The sequence below is a fragment of the Zingiber officinale genome, chromosome 1B, assembly GCF_018446385.1.
Source record: "Zingiber officinale cultivar Zhangliang chromosome 1B, Zo_v1.1, whole genome shotgun sequence".
NCBI lineage: Eukaryota > Viridiplantae > Streptophyta > Magnoliopsida > Zingiberales > Zingiberaceae > Zingiber > Zingiber officinale.
In genome coordinates, this window is record NC_055986.1 from 7644535 (window position 1) to 7665256 (window position 20722).

Genomic DNA, 20722 nt, shown 5'->3' on the forward strand with positions numbered 1-20722 from the left:
TGTGTTACGGTATCTGCAAGAAACATTGAAAAAGAATGAACGGGTTCTCGATCCTGATCATATTCAAACTGCAGTCTGGTATCATGCTCTTGCGATTTCATTTAACTGTATGAGTATCTACAAACTTTCTATTCAGCAGGAAAGTAAAATTCACGATGTACTTGTTAAGAACTTAGAAACAAAGATAACTATTTCCCTCAAAGAGGATCAATTGGAATATCTTAAGAAACAATGCCTCAAAGATTTGATCAAGAAGCATTTCGAGTTCATCACCTTCTACCCCACGATCACCCGAGCTCGATTTGAGGATCTCAACATGGACCCGTTCAAGAAGTGCATGGACTGGTGGAGAAGTGCTAGCGGGGACTGCAAAGATGGACAAGAGTAGCGTCCACGATATTATGTTCATCAGTGGATGGACAAGGATTGCCAAGGTCCAACATCTACTAGTAGATTTTACCAAATTGATATCAGATGATCTTCCTTCTAGACTACCACTTGACACTATTCTGAATTTAAGAATGAGTTCTTTTTAACCTAAGACGACTGATGAAGGACAATTCGTTGGAAATGTTTTAGTAAATTCTTCTTTCTTATAATTTTAGGGGTTTTTTTATAATTTAGGCATTTTTGATAATTTTTATATTTTTTATTTTTTTAATTTTGAGTTTGTTTAGGAATTTAAAGATTGTGAGTCTTTCCTCTTTTTATAATTTATTTTTTTCTTTACAAATTAGGAATTGAGAGTTTATATGTTAAGATTTCTTTTATTTATTTGTGTCTTAGGGTTTAGAGTCTATATAAATATGTATTTAGTTGTTTGAATAATTATTTTTCGTTATTAAATAAAATTTTTAAAATAAAAAAAAATAGGACGATGATTTCTTTTATTATTTTCTCCTCAATTTCTTTTTCTCATCAACTCAAAGGATAATTGTTATTTTATCCGACGTCAACACCCATATGATGAGGATTCAAAAGTCACAAGATACCTTATATACTTGTGATATTCAAACTATTTATGATGCTGAGTTCTCCGTCATCATCTATATATATATAATTTCTATGGGACTGACAATCACTTTTATAATTACTCAATTTGAATAATTGAATATCTAAATTCTATATAAAAAAAACTCTACTGGACCATGTTAGACCTAGCCATGAAATAATAAGGTTTAAAAAAAAATAGAGTGGACAACCTCTATACTGTACGTCCTTTCCTATTAATAATCAGGGTAAATGCAAGAGTTTAAAGGCTCCAGAGATTATTTTTGACGATATTAAAATTTAAAGGGCAACAAATTAACACATCTCTTCTGTTTTTTTTTTCCTTGAAACAAGATTTTATTTTGGTTAAAGTAAAATAACACTAAATATTCTATAGTAGATTGCTAGAAAATTAATTTCAAGGAAAAACAAAGTTAGCTCAGGCGGCCATTTGTGGTAATGGGCCCCACTGATCATTTCTAGGTCTGTCCCACGTCTCTTTTCCACTGCTTCAATAATTCTTATTTGACTTAATTGCAGAATTTTATATTTCCCATCGTTTTCACCCCCTGTCAACACTGCCACTTCTAGCAACCATTATAAATAATAATAATAATAATAATAAATCTAAAAAATCGAAAATTATGATTAGAACTGCGAGTTAAAAGATAATAATGGCATGTTAAACATAATAAAATTTTGTGGTGGACCAAGCACAACTCATGTATTTGTCGTGTTGAGTTTATAACGAACCAATCATGCTCCCGCCCACCTCAATCTCCTCCACAATTTCAGGACATAAAGACAATAAGATCGTCAACCTTTCCCAACCTCGCCTTCTTTTCCATTCTCTTTATATTTCTTAGATTCGTTCCGTCTCTTCTTCTTCTTCTTCTTCAATAGCTTTTAATTCATCTTCAGACATAGATGGGAACTATAGAGCGCTTCCAATCCGGTTTCGAGCTCTTCAAGAAGGAGGTCTATGAGTAAGTCCCAATTACATCTTCCCTTTGCATGCTTAGCTTGTTGCTTCGCAATCACACCGATCAACTGCAGAAAGAAGCCTGATCTGTTTGGTCCACTCAAGGAGAGCCAAAGCCCCAAGGTTAGTCTTCATGAACTGCCATCAAGTTAAATTTTTATATTTATCCATGATCTAACATGAGCAGCAATGATGCACAGTACCTTGTTTTCGCATGCTCTGACTCCCGCGTGTGCCCATCGGTGGTGCTCAACTTTCAACCCGGTGAGGCCTTCACAATCCGCAACATCGCCAACACAGTCCCTCCCTATGACCCAGTAGGGTTCTTTTCTTTATTTGCTCCGATGTGTGATCGCCGACAGCTGCCCTGTTTTATGTGTTTGATGCTTCTTTTCAGGTGAAGTATGGAGGAATTGGGGCAGCCATTGAATATCCTGTGGTCTATCTCAAGGTCTGCACTGTGTATTTTCCTAAGTTTCGTCAGTCTATAGTTGTTCACTCAAAAATAAAGCAAGAACTTTAAGCATAACCTGATTCATGGCCTCCAATTGGGCAAGTATCAGATCGCCCTTTTTGCATTTGGAATGAAGGATGAATGCCAACCAAGAAGAGCTGGAAACTTTAAACAAAAAAAAGTATAGTAAAGAAGAAGACTAGTGACAAACCTGATGCCCACCCAATTGGCCATTTTATTTCCCTCAGGATATGCACAAATACAAATTGGATGGTGTTGTGCAGGTGGAGAACATAATAGTGATCGGTCACAGTCGGTGCGGTGGAATCAAGGCACTCTTGGCCACCAAGGATGATGGCTCCACCAGCACGTAAAAACTCGAGTTCATGTTGTTCATTCTACTGCTCCATGAGCATCCAATCCAATTAATGATCATACATTTCTTTTGGCTGAGCTTGGTCAGTGACTTCATTGAGGATTGGATGAAGATTAGTCTGCCGGCAAAGAAGAAGGTGGAGGAGGAGCATGCCGCCCTGCCACTTGAAGAGAAGCTGGCGATTGCAGAGAAGGTAACCTTAGTGAAAACTTTGCAAAAAAATCAATAACAAAGCAACAATTATGGACTCTGACAAACCTAATGGGACATATTTTTACTGGGTTTATTAGCTTACAGTTCTCCCCTCAACTTTTTGCAGGAGGCAGTGAACTCGTCCCTAGCTAACCTCAAGACGTATCCCTTTGTGACAGAGGGTATAGAAAAGGGAAACTTAAAGTTGTTTGGTGCACACTATGATTTCGTTGATGGCAAATTTGAGATATGGGAGGCCTAATCTCGTCCTTGGTTTCTCATGATGAAAGCCTGATAGTGTAACTATGTTACCTTAGTGAACCAGATTGTGGCATCTATAGACTACGCTGTTTGATTTGATCCTTATATGTACAACAGTTGCATAATTCAGCCAAATGCAGGTTCTTATTCTTTCAAATATTTTGAAAGTGTGCAATACCTATAATGATCTTTGAGCTTAAAAAATGATCTAAAATATGCATTCATAGCTGAATAGAGTTAATTTATTATTTAAGCATCATAACCTAGTTTACAAAACAAAGAAGAAAAACTTTATCACAAGCAACTGAAGAAAGTATTGATTCAAAGGCATCGAGGATCAATCATAATAAAAATTTGAGATCAATGATGACAGACTTAGGATTGGTTCGGTACGGTATATTGAATTTTGCCTATCATACTGTATACCGTACTTACCGATACTGTATTGAAACTTTGGTATACCGAATTTTCGATATGGTATGAATTTCATACCGTTTGTACCAAAAATTTCAATATACTGAAATTTCAGTAAGGTATCATTTTACAATACCGTATATATCTTAAATCAATTGTATGTCCAGAACTAGATACAATCAATCCAGAAGCCACATATAATATCCCTGTTCATAATAACAAGACATCAACAATCAGACACAAACAAATAATCAGATTTAAAAAAACACAACCAACTAATAACAACAATTAAAGTATTGACTACAAAAGGAAGAACTAAATTATTGATTAAAAAGGAAGTATTTTTTCATATAAAAAAACAAAAGCAAGTGCCCTGTAATTTGCATTAGGTTAGATCAAGCCCCAGAATGGGAATTAACATCTGCTCCACCTCCACTGTCAATAATAGACACACTTGTAGAAGTAGATGCAGGATGAGGATAATATGACTGTTAATAATTTGAAGATAAGATATCCATCTGTGAGGATATTAAAGTCAACAATTATGAATATGCAGATCACCTTCCTACCTGAATTATAGTAGGATCATTATTTATGGTAGTTGACTGGGCAGGTGGTGGAGAGGACTTAACTTGCAAGTCCTGCAGTAGCAAAAATTTAAAATGAGCATCAAACATTTGACCATTAAGAATACAGCATAAGATGTTAATATCAAAATGTTAAAAGTCAAAACCATTTTACAGTGAACAAAACAAATAGCCGCTTGAAATTAATATGCTGAGATCATCAGATGAGATACCATTTCATAAGGATTTCAATTTTCTAATAACTCTTGCTGTTGTATGGTCTCAGAAAAACTTACTGCATGCAAACTTCACATCATTAAAAGAGTTCACCAAGTATTTCAGTGTCTGATTACTAAGATGGAAGATATGAGAGAAAGGACTGGAATTGACTTTGTGAGTGTTTCCCTCTTTTTCCACACATCTTCTATCTAGCATGATTCTAGTAATCTGATAATTGACCACAACAAATAATAAGCAAAGCATGATGTCAAAAAACGAAGTTAAAACATGGTTCTTGCAGAAACATATTTTCATGAATACATACAATGCTGAAAAAAAAGACTAGCACCACAAAATGTTTGACAATAAAAAATGTCTAGCTAAAAACAATTTAAGAATCCAAAGTTAGCCAAAATTAAGCACTAAGAAGAAACACAAAAACATACCAACAAAGAAAACATATTGTGCCAAAATAAGCACAATCAAATAGCAAGCATTGTGTGTAAAAACTTGATGTCAAGATAACGATAGTGGTTCCATTTCAAAAAATAATATATGGATAGAAAGAGATTGAGTTATTAAGCACAATCTAACATTTTATATGCAATCTTCCCATTAAACAATATAGTGGTTCCATTTAAGGACGGAGCGACCCTTTCACTATTCTTAGAATTCTTTTTTGTATAAATCTACATATTGTTTTACATGGGACTATCATGGAAACCATGAATAAGCATTTCTAACAAACTAAGGGCAATTGAGCTTCATTACATGATTATATCTTTAAAGGTAGGCATATGGGTTTTATTGCATCACTTAGTCATTGATTGCCACATAAGACATACCATTAATAATGCCTAAGTAATTTAGATCTCTTTTGGTTAATAATATTTTATATGTTTTCTTTGCAAATCTTTAACTCTGATTTATTTTTTCAACTGAGTAGTACTAGACTTTCTAAAGAGAGCCTCTCATCTTAGTCTATCTCTCCTAGTGACCCTACACTTTGATCTCAATAGACATCAAGCTAGCAATATAAATATAATCTTACTCTTCAAGTTAGACCAAAGAGGAGGCGGAAGTAGAACAGTAGTAGCTCTGGCACAGTCTTGAGTGGCATTTGCAGCTGTAAAATAGAAGCATTATATTTCATGTTAGATTAACAATGATAGCTATTATTTAAATTTAAATTTAATTAAATAAAAAACTCTTACTCTTTCAAATTCTTCAATTTCCTTATATAATTCAAGGTCATCATCCATTGGATCTTTCCAAAAACTGAACTCCGCCGCTCTTAGTGAAGCACTACCTCTACCATTTTAGTACTCAAACTGATTCTAAAAGGATTCACAACCCTTTTGCCCAAGCTAAAAGCGAACTCACTAGCAATGGTTGAGCATGGAATTGCAAAAATATCCTTGGCGATAATTGAAAGAATTGGGTACCTAGTTTCACTTCCTCTCCACCATTCCAAAAGATTGAAAGATTTATTAGATCGTTTTTCAATCTCATCGGCTAGGTACTTATCCACTTCATTGAATATCTCTTGAAGTTGTTTTTCTTCGTTTTGTGCTTCCACATCATCAAACAATTCATATCACCACCACCAGTACAACCATCTCCGCCATCAAACTCTATTTGTATACTTTAACTCTCAACATTCAATATATCATTTATTCCCTTGTACTCCATCCACAAAGTTACCAAGTTTTGTTTGACCTTATCAACGAACACTTGGATTCTTACAGGAGCACCTTCAAATTTTTTGACACTGACTTTGATCATCTAAAGCTTGTTCCTCGAGTCCAAAATATTCTCAATAAATATCAAAGGTTTCATATTATACTAATTCCTCCAACACTTGTCAAACTTTAACATTATTGCACGTGCAACCTTTTGAAGAGTCGGATCCAAATCATCAATTCTCTCTCTCAGTCTCAATTTGTAATGCAATCATTGATTGATAAATCAATTGGGATGTAGGACTTTTTAATGCACTTAGCTCCAAAGCGACATCATAAAACGTTTTCAGAAAGTGTACTAAAGCCTTTGCATTCTCCCAATTATCAGCAATTGGAGGCCCCATCCTTTCGTTACCCTTTTCATCTTTTTTACAAAAATAATTCATAAAAGGCAACCATTCTTCGGCCATCCTTTTGAACACCCTTCTATACTTCAATGCAACTTCGAGTATTTTATAAGTTGCATTCCACCTTGTTTTGAGATCCATAGATACTGTTAACGTACTAGAAAACTTGGCTAGCATGGCAAACTTCCTAATTTTATTCAACCTTGTGGGGAAGAATGAATAAAAACAACTGCATTCTTTATAGCTTTAATTGAAACATTAAGCTCCTTAAGTCATCATTAACAATTAAGCATTGACACATGCACCTCAAGTGCAAGTATTTCCTTTCAAATAACAATGAATTTTCACTTTTCATTCTTCTTTTTAAGTAAACAATTACAGTGTCATTAGAGGAAGTATTGTGGACTATAATTAAAAAGATTTTTTATATTCCCCACTCTCTAAAACAAACCTCAACCACCTTGCAAATTTCTTCCCCTACATGATTAGTGATTTTTGTGAAGTTAATTATTCTTTCATGTAACTTCCAATTACTATCCAAAAAGTGAGCTATCACTACCATATAATTTATGTTTTAAATGGATGTCCAAGTATCAGTTGTTATACTTACCCTTTGGTCGCCAATCACACTTTGTATCTTAGCTTTCTCAACTAAGAATAGATCATAAATCATATTTGCAACTTTCTTTCGATCAAGAATTCTAAATCTCAGCTATAATTCATGCAATAACTCTGCAAACCTCTTCCCTTCGACAACCCTAAAAGACACTTCATCGACAATCACATACCTTATCAATTTCAATTCACATCTTTTCTGATTATAAGTATAAGGAACCAAGGAACTTCCTTGTCCCATAATCTCATTCGGCAATGTAGGTTGACTTTTATCATTCTCACTTGCTTCATATAGCGGATTTGACTTACACCTCTTTACTAAGTGATTTTTTAAACCACTAGTACTTCCGTAAATTGTTGGGATTTCAACTTTGTAATATTTGCATATCTCTATTTGTTGTTTGCTCCCATCACACAGCTTTCTTTTTTTCCTTTTCACAATGCTCCCAAAATATACTCCTGGATTGTTTAGAAGCTATAGGAGGCTTTGATTTCAAAGATTTTCTTAATCTTTTTCGACCCGTGGACTTTTGAATTTCATATTCTATTGCGTTTGATGTTTGGGGATAAACTTGGCAGCGTATTAGACTCCATCTTGAAAAAGATAATAATTCATATGATTCACTATACATGTAAACAAAGAATTTGTGATTCGAAACATAACCATTTAATACAATGCTAAATCCAAAAAAGAGAGTAAAAAATTGGAAAACTAAAATTAGGTAAGAAAAAACAAACCTTTGGCTTTCTTGCCGAAATCCGAGAACGGACTTGGTGGAGACGATGAATATTTCAACAAATACTTTAAGTAAATCGAGGAGTGTATATGAGTTCGGGTTAGGACAAAGACTTCAAGAAGAGAAATAAGAATGAGAAGATGGTTTTGGGTTAGGGTTTAAAGAGGACTAGGTCTTGTGTAGAGTTTTCGAGAAGAGAAAAGGAGAAAGACATCAAGGAGGGGAGTTGGCCATGGAGGGGAAGCTAACGAACTCGTGGGAGAGGAGTGGCTTGGTTTGCTGTCGGAGTGGGCGACGATGGAGAACAGAGTTTGAAAGGAGGAACTTTTATCTCAATAGATGATCCAATCATTTTAGGCCAATACAACTTTTAGGCGTAATAAGAATAATAATTAATTTATATCTTATATCACTTATTCAAGGGGAGAATGAAGTTGGCTTGGACTACTGTTTCATATCTCAGCCCAATATTAGACCCAATTAGAATAATAAATAATTTATAAGATAATATATTAGGTATTTCGCTATATACCGAAATATAATAATTTCATACCAATACTGATACCGACACCAACAAATTGAGTATAGTATAATACCGTATCAAAATTTTCAAAATACCATAATTTTCGGTATGAACGGTAAATATCGGTATGGTATGTGCGGCATATCAAAATTTTTGGTATTTCCCCCACCCCTAGGCAGACTCAAATACATAGAATAGGCCAAGCAGAGCAAGAATAGTGATTATGTACATTAGTGAAAGCTTCTCCAGGAGCAAACATTTTGAATAGATTTTGCAGGATAATTTAGTTCAAGTAGAACTAATCAGTTCAGTTTCATGAAGTGAAACAATATATTCAAAGAATATAAAACATACCTAGAAATTAAATTAGTGATTTAGCATGCAAGAAATTTGTCTTCTGCTTTTATTTAAAAATAATTTCAGGTAGAACTAATCAGTTTCATGAAGTGAAACAATATATTCGACGAATCTAAAATATACCTAGAAACTAATGATTTAGCATGCAAACAATTTGTCTTCTGCTTTTATTTAAAAAGAATTTCAAGGTCAATTTACTAATAAAGTTATAGTAAAAATTGTCATCATTAGGCTGGTTTATTTAGTGATATCAAAGCATAATTAATGATGCAGTAATATGTAGCATATGCTAGTTGAACAATTATATAAAATAAGAGATTGAGTAAAAGGCAATAGTGTTGAACAATTATACATTGTTAAATCTGCAACAAATTCTGAATGCTTAAAACATGTTGTTTCCAATTTATCAATAAATACGATAAATGAATTTGGTTTGCTTTATTGAGCAAAATGGAGCATGGAATGAACCTTAACTTTACCTATCGTCTCAAAAACTAATAAATAGTAAAACCTACTACTTAATAATACCCATTCCTTGGTTCAATTCTAGTATAACAAACGATCTTATGTAAATGAAAATTCATCAAATCAGTACATATAAATAACATTTTTAAATTTATTGAGTAGTTCTTCTATGAATACAAACATGTGGGGGGAAAAAACTACATAGTATAATTATGCTCTAAATATCTCAATAATCTGAAAAGCATGCTTCTCTTTTTTAGTGGAAAGCCAAAGGCCTCCCAAAGATGCATGTGTAAGCTACTTTGAAATGAGACGATTGATGAAATTAAGAAGGAAAAGAAAATTACAGACATGTGTAGGCAAATTATAAGAAGGCAGAGCAAAAGCATATTCACCATAAGCTGCCTTCTGTGCAATATCTAGAGCACAGACCTTTTGATTGTGTAAGACCTACTCCTAAATTCATCCATAAAAATACGCAAAGTCTTTTTAGCGATCTTAGTGAGCGGCCTAGCATGTCCACTGCAAACAAAAGCAAGTTCATTTGAGAATCAGCTGTTATCTTCTTTTAGTTTATCTTATGTAACAATGTCTTGATGACTTTCTAAGTGTTTTTTATTTTAAATGAAGAGTTTTATCAATTTTATGCCCTCGATATCTACATGTCTTAGGTGGACGATAATGGTTGTAATATCCACACACATTTTATGTGCATTGGGATGTGGCATTCTCTGTTCATGAAACTAGGCTACATGTAATGTAAACTTAGGAAAAAAAATGATGTATATACTTCGTTTAAGTTCACAAATTTGAAAAGGAAGCAGCTTTACAATTATAAACAGCCATTAAGTCGAACTTATTCCATACATGCTTTTAGTTACTGAATTCATTAACAAAGAGATCTCGGAAAGCATTTGTATGTTCCATGACAAATCTCCGTAGGCATACCTGACGAGCCCTGGAGAAGAACTCTCCTTCGAGCGAGGGTTTGGGGCGCTTGAGCTTGGTCCGGACTCCTAAGGCTTTTCACGAGAATGGGATGCTGATTGGATGATGGTCGCATCCGTGTCAGAGATCTTCCGCCCTGAGAATCGCTTTACTCGGGAGAGAATCTTCGGGCGTTCTTGGCGTAGGATTGCAGCTTGGGGGAAGAAATCGTCGCGGATGATCGATGGCGATCGACTCCCCGAACCGATCGATCAAGACCCGACATAGGCGCCAGGGGGGAGCGAACTGACAGTGGTTTGTAAACAAGGGTTGTTTATGAATATTTCAAAAGTTTAGAGATCATTTTGAAAATGGTAAATTTCAGGCGGCGGGGGCAAAAATAAAAATTTCCACCGCCCTTCGTGCTTGTCTGTTTCGTTAGCCATTCGCGTTGCGCATCGTGCGAATAAAACGAGATGTGGTGCAACAGAGTCAAAGATCGATAATGATGTACATATATTTCTATTTTCAATTTCCATTTTTTAAAAAAATAAAATGAAAACTTGTGGTTTTTTTAATAAATCATTTCTACTAGTAACCACAAAGGATCAAGCTATGCATAGTATAGTGTGGTCCATAGTGAAGAGGACATGCATGAAATGGCGATCCTTTGAACCTATTACACACTTCCTTTTCTTTAATTTGGACCTCCACTTGCCATAGATCACCTCTCATCGACCTTTTAAAAGCTATCAAATCTCCTTTGATTTTAAGTTTTTGCAATCTCATTTTTCGATGATTGACGAGTCATAACTTTGCAAATAAATTTATGAATGAAGTAATGGTCTTAGTGTAAGCAATTTATATATTAGATTAGATTTGCTAGTCAAGTTAGATTGTATTACTCTCACCAACAATCAATATCATATATTATCATATTCACATGGCAGTCACATATAGTGGTTGAGCATTAAATTAAAATATCACAATAAACAAGTTATACTTTTCTTGTTTATTTGTTTGTTTCTTTTCATTTTAATTCAACTCCTACGATAAACACATGCCTACAATATATTGTTAATTTTTCACATACAGGGAGGCAAACAAATGTAAATGAAATTATTACTAATGCGGTGATAAGGGGAGGTCTCATCCCGCTGCCATAGTAGAAGTTAATGTCATGGTAGAGATCAGAGTTAAAGTGCTCAAACGTCCCTACACCACTGGTCGATCGAGGAGCACGCTCGCTTGATCGGAATAATGAAGACCCGATCCGATATCATAATAACTCAGTGGGTTCCGAGCTTCCGATGCTCAAAAAGACTGCTAGGTATCTGCAAGGGCACGCCGAGTGACTTTCCCGCTCGTCTAGATAATGGCTTATGTATCAGGACAGTGGGAGCGCCGGTCGAGCGGTCTTCTCGCTCGGCCAGATAATACACTCACCCGAGCAGAAAGTAAGAACCTGAGCCGAGCGGTTATCCTCCGAGCAGATATCCCGCTCAGCCTAGAAAAAGACACCACTAGCTAGATATTATTTTTTTGGGAGCATGCGCCGTTGACAGGCGGCATGGTCGGCGGCTGGTTCAAACAGAAGATCGTACGACAGAAGCTTTCATTGTCACTTCAGAGATATGCTCGGCTCGTTAAGGTACTGTATCAGGGATACTTTACTGATACATCTTTTCAGGAAAAGATTCGAGAAGCGTGCACGCCTTGGGAAGCATGCACGCGCACTACAAGAGCCTTATATAAAGAGGAGGTCCAAACTTCAGCGGAGGTATGTAATAATTTGCTGTTGCTGCTATTATTCACCACTTTGCTTTGCTTCTATACACCGTCGAAGACTAACTTGAGCGTCGGAGGGTTATCACCAGGACCCCTTCCCTGGCTCGGCACTGACATAGTTATACTTGCAGGGTCACGAGGAGTCGACACACGGTCCACTAGAGCATCACATCTCCAACTTCCATCACTTCAATTATCAGGCAGGATCAATTACAATCAACAAAAAAATACTATTTAATTAATAAATACCTCCTGCATTAAATTTTGCAATAAGCTCTGAGAGACAACCTCGTCATCATTGATCCCCATAATTCCAACACATGCATGAGATTCAATTCAATAAGATATATATGAATGCATGTAAATACAACTGTATCTTCCAAACCGATAACTATACATGACATAAATATATATATCATCATCATCATCACTTCATTGCATGCCAAAAGCTTTATTATATCGAAATATATAGTACTTGATTCAATTTCTGATCATCTTGTGCAGACTTGTGAAATCATGCATGATCATTTGAAGAGCTGATCAGAATGTGGCCATGCATACTGCTGCTTCGCTTCCACATTGTTTGATGCAGCAGCCAAATATGAAGCAAGAATTGTTATGGGAAGGGAACCGTTAGTAGTGTTGTTCTCCAATTGGAAGGTGTAGGGATTATATGTGGCCTGATCACTACTACTGTTCTCCCATCCAACACCTGGATGCCCTAAATTTAGGTGATCATGTGTGCTGATGCTCGAGATGTCAGGGTTGGCCGTTGGAGGAACCCATGAGAAGATCGTAGGGTCCCCCTGCAGCATCTCGAGTGGGGGGAGCTTGTCGATCTCATGCTGAGCAGCATTGATGAGCCAGTCCACCACTTTGCTGGGCTGGTTAAACCCTAGCTTATCTTGAAGGTCGTACAGCTGGATGGCCGTCGGCATCGATAGCCGCACCCGTCGGTCCCTTAGCCCTCTGATCGTTCTCACCTTGCTGTGCCGGTCCTTGCCCCCGAAGGCTCGTGTCACCCGCACGATTCTAGGGTTCTTGAGCGCCGGCCAATTCGCTCTCGAAGAACTCGGCTGGCCCTTGTGATCATCAGCACCTTCTCTTGAAGATTGGATCATCTTAAAATCTAATTAAACAGTTCATGGTCATAATAAGATTGTTGAGTCATTGAACTATCCTCAAACAGTTCATGGTCATAAAATTGTTTTTTTTTTTAAAGAAAAAGCATCTAATTTACAATCTCTCCCATGATCAACTACTAATATCTTTGCAGCAAGAAATTTGTCATCTTTAATTCACAATTAAACATATAAAGAACATCATGATCAATAGCTATGTGAAAAAAGGAAGAGGAGTGAGATTGACATACTTGCAAATACAACAACACCTGAAAAAAAATTAAAAGAAAGAAAGAATACTTGGGAAAAATTGTAAGGTCTTCCAAGTTTGATCGCCTCGAAGTATTTGTGTTTGATCACAGATCTCAAACCACAAGCAACGCCTTTGAGAGATGCTGGATTAGCAGGAACCCTAAAAGAGGGAAGAAAAGGCAGTCCATTTGCATACTTGTGGTGGATGTTTGTGCCTGTTCAAAGGGCAAGCAATCATAATATATCCCTCTCTACATGCTTTAATTGCTCATGAGGGTAGTTTGGTCTAGAAAAGTAGGCTAAATATCTATATGACACAATAAAGTTATACGTATTAGTGTGCAAATTAAGTATTGAGTTCTTATGATTAGAGGCATGGAGATATATATACTTGTACTTGTTCAAGTAATATTAATCAAGAAAAAAAAATATATATGTCAACTATAGATGCATGCTTATTTTCAATGGTCAAAAGTGATTGAGCCATCCAAAATAAGGACTATATTATCAAAGACATATCATTCTTTTAAAAAAAATCTTTATAGCCAAGCATGCTCAATGGAGAGGCCCACAACTGAAAAGACTCTAAATTAATATATAAAACCCTTTGAAGCTAAATAAGTGGAAGGCCTTGTATATATACCTATAAGAACATTAAATTTATTCAAGGTTAAACTAGAAAGAGTCATGTAATTAAGATGGCATTCAAATATCCAGATAATTAATCTTCAAATTAACATATAGTTATAAATATGATAATTATAACTCAGTATATATTAAGCTAAAGCACATTTATGACACAACACTAATTACTTACAGTTGAAACCCTAATTATGGAGGTAGTATAAATATATATATAGCTAGGGCCAGGGGACCATGTATGTAGTATATATGTAATATTTCTGAAGCTCTTTAAGGCATGCATCCACCAACACCAATGCCTGAATAGGACCACAAAAGCTTGCCAGCCTTCTTTTGCTGGACAACAGTTCTGTGTGCAAAAGCAATTTATAGCTAGGGATGCAGTGCAGTGTGCAGCCAGTTAAGTCATGGAAGGTTGCAAGCTTTCTATGCACTAATGCAGCAATGCCTCTTCATTCTGAATATTGATAGAACAGGAAAATAGTTACAGAAATACTGAGACAATCCACTGTTTTTTTATTTTTCCTTATAAAGAAAGTAGCTAGGTTAATGGACTTAATTATGGATGAAGGACTCTGGTGATGGTCTGAAAAGACCTGAAAACCCTGAAACTCCAGCTGTAGGGTTTCGTATGCATGTCATCCATTTAGTTTAGGGTTTAGTTGCTGTAGCCAGTACTCACAGGTAGAGTACTGAGCAGGCCTCAAGTTTAAGGTGAGGAGTAAGGAGGCGTGGTCCTGAGAACAACAGTGCATTTGATTCATGTAAATTAATGGAGGATCATGAAACAGAGAGAAAAGAAAAGGAAGAGTGCAAATGAGCAGAGCATATGCACGCACTACTGTTTCCCTAAACAATGCCACAACAGTGAGTCAAGTCATATATATGCTCGTGAAAGTGCAAGCATATACGGTTTGTGTTTGCCTGCCGGTCCGGAAATATGTGTGTGCAATTGATTTTCATTTCTTCAGGTGGTTTGTAATTAAATCTGACTACTAAATCCATTTATATGTCAGTTCTTTCAGTATAATTAACTAAGTGATCTTAATCTGAAAGTTTTGGTTGGATCTCTGTTATTCCTCGTTCTCTTTTATCATATTCACTCAATTTTCTCACGCATTTAAAAATACAATATTTCCAAAATTATGGACACTTAACTTTTAGATTTTCTAAAGGACACGCTTGTTTCTCATTTTATCCCTCTCACCAACTATTATGATGTTGGATTCAAAGAACAACACCGCACATTACCATTGTGAAATGATTTTAGAGTTTATGTAGAACTAATATGGTGTTGATTTTTAAAATACAATATAATATCATAGTAGTATTGTTATTCTTTGAATGTAATATCATAGTAGTAGCTGGTGGGAGGAGTAAAATAAAAATAAATAAATGTGTTTTTTAGAAAATTTGAAAGTTAGATACACTTTTTAAGAATTTTGCAATTTTAAAATTACGGAATTTCCAAATTATAAGGCCCACTTAACTTTCATATTTTTCAAATGGCATACTTGTTTCTCACTTTATCCCTTCCATCAATTATTGTGATGTTAGATTTAACACTACCACTGCGGTACTAATTTTTAAGGTTTATGTAATTAAATTCATTGTAATGATATCAATATGGTTCTTAATTTGAATGTAATAAGTATAGTTGAAGCTATGGTACCACGGTAAGATATGCAGGTACCCATAATTTGATCCTCAACTATGACATATTTGTAGAAATTTTTTCTCCAAATGGGATAAGCAACCAACGAATGTTGGGCTTATGAGCTACCCGACGCGCGCGCTTCCTGATTTACCTTGGTAACTGATAGAAAAATTTTATAGAACAGTAAGGATGCTCAGTTGTCTTCCAGATATCCATGATTCTATTCCATGCTACTCCAAATGGGACTTGCAACTTAGGGATGCTAGGCTTCTGTGCCGCCGACCGTAAGTACTTCTCAATTTGTCTTGATAATCGGTGGAAAACTTTCATGGATCAGACCGATCACTCTAGACTTAACGTTATCCAATTTAATTAATTATTTTTTAATTTGAATGAAATAATACATTATAATAATTAGCGGGAGAAGTAAAATATAAAAAAAATACACATGTTTAAAAGTTTGATGCTGATCCGGGCAGTAAAGGCGAAGCCCGGTCAGCAGAGAAGTCAACGGCACACGGAGAGTCAAAGTCAGGCAGAGCCAAGGCGGTCAACAACCTGTTGGAACCGGTAAATTCCGGAGTATGCAAACTGATCGTCGAGGCTAGTGTTCGACACTATCTCCGTAAACGATATTGCTCCGCTACGGTGCTTAACGGATTGTTGCAATTCGTTCCCAAGATACAACGACGACAATCGTCTCGGAATCGTAGCACTCCGACTTCCGAGACCAGCGAACCTTCTCGTAGGCTTCTTGGACTCTTGAATGCACAAGATGAGTGAGTGAATACTTGAGGAAGAGAAGATTAAGTTGAGTGATTTGATTCCAATCTGGAGGGTTCTATTTATACAGAAGGAAGAGGCTTTAGGGAGGGGTGTGACCTTTGGGTGGATTAATCTGGGCCGTCCGGACTGAAGAGCGTGCACGCACCCTTCAGGTATCCTATAAAAGGACCCTCGGACTCGACGAAGATATACGCTATTAGTCACTGTAGCTATAGTTCTCATTTCTTCTTCGTTCTACTTCTTTCTGCCGGAGATTTGATTTGAGCGTCGGAGGGTCATCGTTGGGGAACCCCTCCCCGGCTCGGCACTGTGTTTGCAGGTTCACGACGGCAAAGGATCTACATCTTTAAAGTTTTCGACCAGTCAACAAGAGTACCACGTCCTCAGCGTTCATTGACTCAGCATTCGGACAGGATTAGATGCACTTTTGAATTCCATAATTTTGAATGTGTTCTTAGGTCATCTCGGGCTTCTCCTAAAAAAATAATTACTTTCTATAATTTGGATATTCAAATTTCCCCCGGCTAAGCTTCACTTGCCCAATAAACAAGAAGCACATTGTATAATGGGCTTCAAGCCAGAACAAACAACGTTGGCGGCCCATTTCTTAACAAAGTTTCCTGAGCTTCAATGAAATTTTACTCTTATAATTAAAGTATTCTCAACATTTGTATTCTTCGGAATTCGGATGAAATGAATTTCAAACTCACATATATACTCCGCAACAACTATCAAAGTTCTTAATCAGCATCTGAGCTAGTTGGCATTAATTCTCTACTCGTATTTTATAAACAGTTGGTTTTTATTGGTTCAGACTGTGACCGGCAGGATCGACTAGGGCTATTTATATATTGTTATGTTTGGAAAATATATTGGTCCGATTGGATTGAAGATGCTTTGTAATATGCTGCCACATTAAGTTTAAAGTTTCTTGCAAGTTGTAGTAATTTTATGACAACTTTCACAATCGCACTCACAATTTTCATTATTTTGATGCCATAATTAGAAGATGTTTTGCCAATTATGTTAAGTCAATTAGGGGCACAAAATTATTCCAAGGGCAGTGGATCTTTCACAGGCCATGTCGCATTAAACAGTGGATTTAATTATTGAGGCATCCCAGCGTTTGGTCTTCGTCGACTTTGATCTGTCGACCTTGATCTATCAAATTAAGTGTCCTGGGACCCATCCATCAAACAAGAGCATAGAATACGTACTAGTGCCCCGGGTTATGGTGCAATAATAAAATATCCAAATTATCACCCAGATATTCATAGTTCGAAACTCAGTTATGATGAATTTGTAGAAATTTTTCCTCCAAATAGGACACACAACTAAAGGAAACTGAGCTTCTGGGTTATTCGTTGCGAGCGCTTCCCGATTTATCCTGGTGGCCGGTGGAAAACTTCCATGGAACTAGGTCGGTCACCCCAGGCTCGACGTTACCCAACCTGGTTAATCATTTTTGCCCCCGGGGCTATGGTGCAGCGACAGGACATCCAAGTTGTCACCCAAGCACCCGTGGTTCGAGCCCCAGCTATGACGAATTTGTAGAAATTTTTACTCCAAATGGGACACGTAACTTAAAGGATGTGTTGGAACCCCCAAGGTTGTTTTGGTGTGATCTAGTGTTGTAGGGCTTCTCCGCCTTTGGTAGTTACCATAAAGGAGTGTTATTCATAGTGGAGGTGTGTGCGTTGGTGTGGATCCTTGGATTAGTCACCTCTTGTGAGGTGGATACCAAGTAAAATCCTAGTGTTAGCGTGTTTGTGTTTGTTTATGTAGTTTCTTTGAAGAAACAAGCAGCGACGAGCTATTCACCCCCCTCTAGCTACTTTTGGTCCTAACACAAAGTGCGCCTACAAAGCGCGCCTAGCGAGAAGGTCGGCACGTGGCGGATGAGAAGGAAGCACGCCGTGGTTACTTTTCTGAGTTAACTCCAATAACTCAACATCATTAATAAGTAAGAAAAAAAAATTTCGATGTGGGACTATTCTCCTTGCATTTCCTTAATGAATAACCAACGTTATTTTGGGCCGACTTTGAACATTAATTTCTCATTCAACCCTTAATCGGTTTTGAGCAAATTAATAGTCTAAATCTATCTACGCGAAACGTAGATTTCAATTTTGAAGTCAATTACGACTTTCAACAATTGATGGCTTCCTTCCTCTAAACATGAATGGAAATTAATGCAATGCGTGTATGCATGTTGACATTTTACAAGAGTTCAATCGATAAGTCACTGCATCGGGAGAGGTAGCTTGTGGCTTTGAACCTTCCGTAGTGGAATGCTATCGAGTATACTAGGCTACGCAGTGAACGTGATGTCTTGAACTGCTCAGCTGTTTGTGTATACTAAGACAATAACACCCACACAGAGACCTATCTCACCTACTTTAGGTTTTCATGGTTGGTTCCGTTTGGCCATGGATACCATCTTGGATTCATGAGTGTTTCATTGAAGCGGCCTGTCTTCACACTCACATAGGTGACCCTTCACTGCCATCGTTAGCAGATCGAGAAAAACATGGGACCATGCGCAAACTGAGCCTTCTTTTTCTTTGCTGACTTGGCTCAAACTTTATTGTTTTCTTACCGTTTGGCCCCTTCCAGATATAAGTATTACCGTTTGGGTCCACGCCGCGAGGGCAGCTCAAGTCGTATTCCTATTAAGATAAGGCTCAACATATTAGCAAGCACATGAACAAGTCCAGCGTGTAGCCAAATGCATACAAGTAGGCGCCATCCTTGGTGCTCCTGGACCACTTTCTGCACATCTAAAGCCCCCATCTTCTTCAACCTGATAATTTCAAGTTTATTAAATATGTTAAAAATAAATATGAAATAACAAGCATTCATTTGTTTTCAACTAGGCACATTATGGTAAAAAGAAGTAAATAATTCATAATTGGCAACTATTTTAACCCATTTCAGCAAATAATTAAAAGTTAAAATATTGAACGCTTCTTCACTTATTTCTTGGTTGAAGAGGCTTTAGGAGTTGCTGTCTAGCAGATGTATCTACAAACAAAAGGTGCAAACTAAAATTAAGACGAGAATACTAGAGAATGAATGGAACTAATATGAGAATGTTCCCCTGCTAAAATCTACTAGCCATCCATATATTGCAGTCATTCAAAACAAATTACAAGGATCTCAAATGAGAAGCACAAGTATGACCTTTGCTAAACAATAACATCAGGACTAGAACTGGATTAAAACTAAAAAACCAATTGCCAGAATGCTTCAAATGTAGGAAATTGGATAGTCAAAATGATTTTACATTTTGAAAAAGGCATAACTATTGAATGTTAGTTTGTAGCAGTTTAAAATAAATAGATAATTTCTCATTCACATTATGAAGGAGCAACAACTTCTTGCACAAACAGAGTACATATCAAGATTCCTGATTGTAAGAAAAGAACCTTAAAGAGTTGAGGAACCAAGACAACATTAGTGACCTGATTTCATGTTATAGACTAGAATGTACTTCCAATCAGGATTAATTCACATTTCTGAGAATCATAAGCCACCATGCACTGTCAAAAAATTGCAATTCGAAATAGCTCAAAAGGTCAATTTTTTATCCTCTTTTCCAAGATTAAGCAGGCAACAAATGCGACAAAAACTAACAATATGAAAATATAACGTAATTTATACAACTTAAGAAGGAGAAGAGGGCAACCTACGTGAAGGACGATGGCCCCAACAAGGGATTCTCCTTAATGGATTGAAAGGCGAACCTGCCGAGAAATAAGCCAACACAAAGCCCGGGGGTATTCTCGGGACAGTCGTTCACGTACATTATGACACCGAACACGGCGATGTTAGCCAGGACGATAGTCGGCGCCAACCAGGGAGTCCACCGCCGAAATGGCAGGCTGTCGGCCGGGAGCGAGCGACGCTGATCTGACAGCTGCGGCGGAGGGACCGGCGAAGAGGCCCAGCTGTGCTCGAAGTCCCCTGGCCGCATCTGGATCTTAACCTCGAACTGCGACGCGGCGGGCTCCTTCCCCATGCCCCTCCCGCAGGATTGGAAATATCAACGATATTGTCTAACAAATCCGGCAAACAAAAACAAAATTAAAAAGCAAACATCGATAAATCGAGGGATCAAAGGGAGGACGACGAGATCGAGAGCAAGGAATGAGGGATTACTTGCCGCATCGCAATTTGAAGATGAGGCAATACCAAGGACAGCACGGAGGGAAAAGGGAAAAAACACGACGATGTCAGTTATTAGAATTCGTTTCTTGATTCCTACACCGCGCAAAACTTGGCTTTTCTCGTTTGCGGTGGAAACGCT

General features: G+C 37.0%; 3 protein-coding genes and 1 long non-coding RNA gene across 16 annotated transcripts; 1 reads left to right on the plus strand and 3 right to left on the minus strand.

The window, feature by feature from the left end:
- Window positions 1-1618: 1618 nt before the first annotated feature.
- LOC122048583 lies at window positions 1619-10479 on the minus strand. Of its 12 annotated transcripts, XR_006130730.1 has the most exons (8): window positions 10189-10479; window positions 9636-9762; window positions 5506-5580; window positions 4532-4682; window positions 4239-4310; window positions 2503-2977; window positions 2176-2430; window positions 1619-2110 (listed from the first exon to the last, which is right to left on the minus strand). It is a non-coding gene; the product is annotated as an uncharacterized LOC122048583 (long non-coding RNA). The 12 variants fall into 12 exon arrangements; XR_006130733.1 differs by lacking the exon at window positions 9636-9762 and having other exon boundaries at window positions 10189-10478; XR_006130731.1 differs by lacking the exon at window positions 5506-5580 and having other exon boundaries at window positions 10189-10478.
- LOC122048566 (carbonic anhydrase, chloroplastic-like) lies at window positions 1834-3414 on the plus strand. Of its 2 annotated transcripts, XM_042610128.1 has the most exons (7): window positions 1834-1976; window positions 2047-2095; window positions 2173-2289; window positions 2370-2423; window positions 2711-2796; window positions 2890-2995; window positions 3122-3414. In XM_042610128.1, exons 1-7 carry the CDS (start codon window positions 1918-1920, stop codon window positions 3254-3256), a joined length of 606 nt encoding a protein of 201 aa, XP_042466062.1. In that variant the 5' UTR covers window positions 1834-1917; the 3' UTR covers window positions 3257-3414. The 2 variants fall into 2 exon arrangements, with proteins under 2 accessions (XP_042466062.1, XP_042466054.1); XM_042610120.1 differs by having other exon boundaries at window positions 1960-2095.
- A 1801-nt stretch (window positions 10480-12280) lies between the features above and the next one.
- Window positions 12281-13563, minus strand: LOC122032856 (transcription factor TCP13-like). The gene is made up of 2 exons (XM_042592314.1): window positions 13377-13563; window positions 12281-13084 (listed from the first exon to the last, which is right to left on the minus strand). Exon 2 carries the CDS (start codon window positions 13074-13076, stop codon window positions 12480-12482), a length of 597 nt encoding a protein of 198 aa, XP_042448248.1. The 5' UTR covers window positions 13077-13084; window positions 13377-13563; the 3' UTR covers window positions 12281-12479.
- A 5475-nt stretch (window positions 13564-19038) lies between these two features.
- Window positions 19039-20639, minus strand: LOC122024255 (RHOMBOID-like protein 1). The gene is made up of 2 exons (XM_042582874.1): window positions 20106-20639; window positions 19039-19216 (listed from the first exon to the last, which is right to left on the minus strand). The coding sequence occupies exons 1-2, from the start codon at window positions 20432-20434 to the stop codon at window positions 19039-19041; spliced, it is 507 nt and encodes a 168-aa protein (XP_042438808.1). The 5' UTR covers window positions 20435-20639.
- Between the last annotated feature and the right edge of the window lie 83 nt (window positions 20640-20722).

Coding starts and splice junctions, on each gene's coding strand:
- LOC122048566 (XM_042610120.1), top strand. CDS start 1,973: ATGAGTAAGTCCCAATTACATCTTCCCTTTGCATGCTTAGCTTGTTGC. Junction 2,290..2,369: donor CAGTCCCTCCCTATGACCCA/GTAGGGTTCTTT, acceptor GCTTCTTTTCAG/GTGAAGTATGGAGGAATTGG. Junction 2,797..2,889: donor GATGATGGCTCCACCAGCAC/GTAAAAACTCGA, acceptor GAGCTTGGTCAG/TGACTTCATTGAGGATTGGA.
- LOC122032856 (XM_042592314.1), bottom strand. CDS start 13,076: ATGATCCAATCTTCAAGAGAAGGTGCTGATGATCACAAGGGCCAGCCG.
- LOC122024255 (XM_042582874.1), bottom strand. CDS start 20,434: ATGGGGAAGGAGCCCGCCGCGTCGCAGTTCGAGGTTAAGATCCAGATG. Junction 19,217..20,105: donor TTGGGGCCATCGTCCTTCAC/GTAGGTTGCCCT, acceptor TGAAATTATCAG/GTTGAAGAAGATGGGGGCTT.